The following is a 6,108-nucleotide window of genomic DNA, read 5'->3' as shown; positions in this document are numbered from 1 at the left end:
TGTGGGGGTGTGGTGGGGGGCGCATGTAAGCACTGGGAAGAGTAAAGGGTGTTGGCTGTCGTTTTTCCTTCTGCGTTTCGGTTTGATGTCTCACTCTCAAATCTAGTAAACCACAGCGGGCTGTGCTGTCTGCCTAAGGACTTCCTTTATCAGGGATTTGTTTGTTTGTTTGTTTGTTTGTTTGTTTGAAGCAGGGTCTTGCAGGGCTCTCTTTAGCTTTGAATACGGATCCCCCTGCCTCTACCAATATGATTGGCTTTAACCGGGTTTCTTAACTACTGGGGTCTGATGCGGAAGGGCAGGCGCAGGCTTGGGAGAGCAAGGCTCTGCGGCCATCTCCCGCCCCTGTGCATCCCCGAGGGCCCTAGTGCGCGCAGGGACCCGATTCTCAGCCCTATCCCTGGGGACCGTCTCTTGGGCTAGGCCAGACCAGCGCAGAGGGGGGAGGTCTGGCACACAGGAGCGCCGCGGCAGGTGTCCGGTCTCCAGGCGCGGGCGCAGCCACTGCCACGAAAAGCCGCGGCCCAGCACTGCAGCCATCTTCGGGGGTGGAGGCAGAGAAGGGGCGCGGCCTTGGCCGGGAGCCGCCCCGCCGGAGCCGCGCACCGCGGACTTCCCTGCTCCCGCGGCGCCCGGCCGCTCAGAGGCCGCCATGGGCTGTGCGCGCTGGCTCGCGCTGGGCGGCCTCCTGGCCCTGGCCGGGCTGCTGCAGGCCCGGCTACTGCTCCCGCAGCAAGCGGGCTTCGGGGAGTGTGACCGGTTCTTCTATGCGGGGACCCCGCCCGCTGGGCTGGCGACCGACGCGCACGTGAGGATCTGTCAACGCTTCGCAGGCTCAGAGCGCTTTGCCACCCTGTACAGCCCGGTCCACCGCATCCCCGTGTTCTCTGCGTTTCACGCTGCGCACCCCGCGCCCCGCAGCGCCGAACAGCGCGGACTGCTGGAGCCGCAGGTAAGCAGAGCTAAGCCGAGCGGGGTCCCGAGGTTCAGATCCGTTCCAGCGTCCCCTCACTCCCAAATTACAGCCTGCCTTGCCCTGGTGGGAGTTTCCACTTAAGCTGCAAGGGCGGGAGGTCCCCTGGGGAGATGGCCCTCCCTCCTCTTGGGCGCAGACGTCTGCAGTGTCTGGTTAGTTTCCTGGGTAGCAGAGGACACGGACTGGAAGACAGCCCACAGAGACCGAGACCCGGCAGATCTGCGGGAAGCACAAGTTTCCCAAGCCAGCCGGCATCCCCTTAGCGACTTTGGAGCGGTAGGCAAATTCACCCCATTTTACAGGAAGCAGCTCCAGGCTCAGGAGGTTGAAGGAGCTTGCAGAAGACCACCCAGCTGGTTAAGATGAGCTGGTCTGGAGGCTAGAAAATCACTGCCCTTTCTGCTAGGGAAAAGCTTCTTGAGAGCGCGAGGACTTTGAGAAGCTCGCTGGGGTAGTGTCCACGGAGGAAGGACAAACCAGCCCCCCCCCCCCACACACACACTCTTCGTATCTATCTGTAGATTACCAGATCACTGGCCCTCACGTCACTGTTCACAGGGTTGGGTCTGTCTGGCGGGCAGGGATCAAACACCCGGAAAGGCTTCTATGGCCCCTGCAGAAGCTGCTGGCTGGCTCTTGCCTGCAAGGTCTCCTCTCTAAAACACCCTGCCCCTCCCCTCTTTGACCTCTCCTCAGCCCTGTGTGCCCCACAGCCTTTGGGTCCTGATGTCCACCAATAAAAGCTTTCAGGCTTTCAGATGTCTCCACCTGAGTGTGTGGCTTGTTTCTCCATCTTATTTCCGGCTGTGAGATCTTGGCAAGGCAGGTTTCAGGCAGTCTGTACCAATATCACCTTTTTATATCCTTTCGTGTAGGGAGGAGGACGTGAGGTCAGCCAGAAGAGTTACCAGCTTGTGCATATAGGGAAGACACATCTAAAGTCACTTTACCTGGCGTACCCCTAGAAATTCTTTATGTTCCTGGGTCTGGGAAGAAACCAGCAACCTAGTCCGTTCTCATCGAGTTCATTAGCGTCTGGAGGAGACGAGCATACATAGGGTGCAGTCATGAGAATTCTGCATATACCTGGTGACCACCTGCTGCCTCCTTGTGTGTGTTCAAATCCTGCTTCCTCTGGATTAGCTGTTGACCCGAGAGTGCTCCAGGGGTGATAATAACACAGGATGATTGTAGGGGTTACATGCGCTCCCATATGTGGAGTTCTTCAGAGACCCATAAGTACTAACTGCTGTTGTGATGTTCACAAAACACATAATTTAACCGAGGAACACAGAGTCCTGTTAGATTTAATCTCTGTAAGGTGATAGGGAAAGCTTCGGGGTCTGGCTGGCATTTGTGCCTAGCCTGGGAGGATTAGGTGGCAGGGTTACGGAAGGAGAGGAAGAAGGAATTTCAAGCTGGCATTGTATGAGATGGGCGTGGCAGATTCTTGGATCACGGTTTGAGAATGATTGGGGCAGGTAAGCTAATACTGCATCCTAAGCCCTGGAACCCCAGGACTCAATACAGGGGACTCATGGGAGGGAGGAGCAGGGGAAGGAGTCATAAGGGAAGACTTAGGCGGAGCCATGGCCTGTAATTAAGGGAGTCATGAAGGAAGCTATGTATGAAGGGGATTCTCTGTAACCCATGCTTTCCCGGCCTTAGAGATCCTGGGAGGAGTATGGGAGGCTGAGAGGTGGAGGTAGAGAGCTGAAGGGAACGGATCCGAAAGCGAGCTGGAGCTGTGAGATGCCCTGCCTTCTGATAAGTACCAGAGGATCGGGCTGTGGCTCAGTGGGTAGCGTTCGCCTGGTGTGCACTTAGCCGTATGTTTTATCCCCCAATACTGCTTAAGATGTGGCGCACACTTGTAGTTCCAGCACTCGGATAAGAAGGTCAAGGTCATCCTCAGCCCACACAGTGGGTTATAGGCTAGCCTGGACTACAGGAGAATGTCTTAGAACAAACTTTAGCACCCCCACACCGCTGAAGAGTCGCCAAGGGTGAGAACTGAGGCTGTTGATCCCCAAGATGGTGGGCTTCACAATACCCTACCTTGAAGCCAGCAAAGGGGCCAAAGAACACTGAAGGGAAGGGAAGGGAAGAGAGAGGGGAGGAGATGAAACCTCAGCGTCTCTGGAGCCATTGCAGCAGGCTGCCCTGCTCCTGTCTCAACACCTGCCTCTCAGCCAGTGTCTCCACTGTAAGTCCTGCCCAGGGCTCTGTGCACTTCTAGATGCTTCCAAGAAGTTTTGATTGCCAAAGTCCTTTTGTGCCCACAGCACCTATGAAATCAGCATGAGCAAGAGGTCCAGGAGGCAGGCAGGGAGTTCAGCACTGGGCCTCTCACAGTGAGTCAGGCAGGATGGTGCCCAGCCCAGCTGGGCAGCTCCGAGGGGCACCCTGCTGTGTCCCCTGAAGAAGGCTTTCTGAATGTGGTCACTGGTGCTTAAAACCTCTGAGGTGTGGAGTAGCAACACCTTGGGGACAACGTTCCAGCAGCAGGCCCGGCACTTCCGTTTACAACGCCCTTTGAGTGTTGAGCTTCCTAGCTTCCTGGCCAGGGTCTATCCCTCTTGCCACCACACCCCACAGGAATGTTGCCGGGCCTGCATTACCTGTGGTCCCCAGGAATGCCTTTCTTACACAGTCCCCACCAACCTTGACCTTTCACCTTTTCCCATTCTAGCTTTACATCTTTGCTGGAATGTCTTCTCCCCCAAAGCACTCTCCAGTGGAATAGGTCCTTCTAGAACCACACTCCTGTGCTCTTCGGTACCAACCTCCATCTCCTCATTCTCCACAGCGTCTTGCTCTCTAGCCCAGGCTGTCAAGTTCACCACCTCTCTAGTATGGGGATTACAGGCTTGAGCCACTATGGCTGATTTCTTCTCTTGATCTTCCTCCTCCTTTCCTGTTTCTCCTCCTCCTCCTCCTCCTCCTCCTCCTCCTCCTCCTCCTCCTCCTCTTCCTGAGGCAGGGTTTCTTTGTGTAGCCCTGGCTGTCCTGGAACTCTCTTTGTGTAGACCTGGCTGGCTCAAGCTCAGGCATCTTCCTGTCTCTGCCTCCTGAATGCTGGGGTTAAAGGCGTGCACTACCACGCCTAGCTTTGATTTCTTTGTATGCTTACTGCAGTGTTTTGTCAATGCCTGCTCCGTCTGTCTGTCTGTCTGTCTCTGTCTGTCTGTCTGCCTGTCTGCCTGTCTCCCCTACTTGAGCCCTAGAATTCTGGCTGAGGATGTAGGACCTAAGTTACTCATTCTTGCATACATACAGCTTATTTAGCACGTAGAAAGAATTTAATCAATGATAGATCAAATAGCTATGAGCTCGGCGGGTCACTCAGGTGCAGTGGTGAGTGGCTCAGCTTGGATGCTTCCTGAAGGGTCGTCCTTCCCTGGGCCAGAAAATGGTTCTGCTGTCAACATTTATATAGGCAGAGCCCGGAGCCTTTCTCTACCCAGCACGAGGTCTGGGCCTTGAAACACCGCAATGATTTGGTTCCTGTGTGTGCCCCAGCCTACCGCCTAGTGATAGAAAAGCTTTGAGGGACAGACAGAGAAACAGAGGAAAGCAGGGAAAACCCTGTGGCTTGCTGGAGAGAGGCAGACAGGGCAACACTTCCCCTGTGTCTGGAGACATTTCACCCAAGCCTTCGGGACCTGGGAGCAGTGTAGACTTAAGGAGCAAGGTCTGTCAACACCTTGATGGCAAGTGAAATATTTTTGAATCTTCTAGTATTTTCAAAAGTATACTCGTGCCCAAATCCAATATGAAAGACCTTATTTTATAAACATGAACATTGAAGGGGGCTGGCCTTACAGCCAGTGATGGCTGTGTGCATTCATTGATCTTTAAAAGGAACATGGAGATAGTTTTGTCTTTTGATTGTTGACACGAGGAAATTGGCTCAGAGGGGTAACTGGTGACTGAGGTCACACACAGCCTGGATTTGAACACAGGACTCAACTGCCCTTAATCTAGTGTTCTTTTTAGGAACATGGGGATTCTCATGGCTCTTTCACTTGAGAATCTTAATTTCCACTCTTCTTTTCCACTGTCACAGACAAGTGAGAAGATGCACATTGATGCAGAAATATTGGGGGCCCCTTGGCTCTGCAGTGATGGGGATGCTTCTCGAGGGCCTTAGAAGGGTTGCATTTCGTACCTCTGTAAATACACATGAGGTTGCCTCACTGAGAACCTTGAATCCTCAGGAGTCTTTAGACTCTGGCAGGTGCTTCCTGCCTACACACTCGGAAACAGCTGGGCACAACATTTGATTTATTGTCATTTCAGCCCACTGTTTATTGCATCAGAGCTCCGATGAGTAGAAGCTTTTGCACATGTAAGTTTATGTGCAGCAGACAGGGCAGTTCTGAGTCTTACCTCTTGATAAAAGGCTTGATTCAAATTTTTGGCTTGTCATGTCCAAGCTGTGTGACCCGTGTCTGTCACTCCTCCGGTTTTTCCTGTTTATTAGTGGCAATAGTGGCCTGCATCGCAGAGTGATTTGTGACAATAAACAAGCCAGAGTAGTGAGCATGCAGTGTAGAAACATAGGAAGTACTAATGTGTATACGTTGTCGTGGTCTAAAGGGCATGGGCTCATCACAAGTGCACACACACTGGGCTAGGTGAGCGCCTTTTGCCTCCCACAGTGCGCAGTCTCCAATGCTCCACATCCCACACTCATGTCGGCGCTCAGCATATGTATGGGGAGAGCAAGCAGGAGGGGAAAATGGGATGAGTGTGTGCCTCCATAGATGGCTGCATGAGGGATGGAGGGGCTGCATGCACGGGTGGAAGAAAGCGATAGAAAACCAGAGACAACAGACGGGCATCAGACACGCCTCCCCCTTCTCTGGTGCTGAGCAACCAAGAAGTGTTATGTCACAAACAGTGAGAGCCTGGGTGAGGCTGGACGGACAGGACTTGGGAACCAGTCACCTGCAGCTTCCTCTGAGAGCAGGAGCCCTTTCCGTCCCCAGCATTGGATCCAACGGTCCTATTAATCTGCAGGCCACCCTCAGGATCCCGCAATCGGCTTGCCCTCTGTCAGGAATACTTCTACCTAGTGGTAACCCTCCACACTAGCTCCCTTACTTCCGCTAAGTCTTCACCATCAA

At 53.8% G+C, this 6,108-nt stretch overlaps 1 protein-coding gene across 1 annotated transcript in view; it reads left to right on the top strand.

Moving 5' to 3' along the window:
* The first annotated feature begins 326 nt into the window (after nucleotides 1-326).
* Nucleotides 327-6,108, top strand: part of ENDOD1 (endonuclease domain containing 1) — a 31,978-nt gene continuing 26,196 nt past the window's right edge. Inside the window, exon 1 of the mRNA XM_084781537.1 lies at nucleotides 327-952. Within this exon, the coding sequence (XP_084637663.1) occupies nucleotides 653-952 (300 nt within the window). The 5' untranslated portion in view covers nucleotides 327-652. The remainder of the gene's footprint in view (nucleotides 953-6,108) is intronic.

Source organism: Acomys minous (genome assembly GCF_964271855.1).
Source record: "Acomys minous genome assembly, chromosome: 5".
Classification (NCBI taxonomy): Eukaryota; Metazoa; Chordata; class Mammalia; order Rodentia; family Muridae; genus Acomys; species Acomys minous.
Note: the sequence above shows the minus strand (reverse complement) of the source record. Positions and strands in the feature narration are given on the sequence as shown.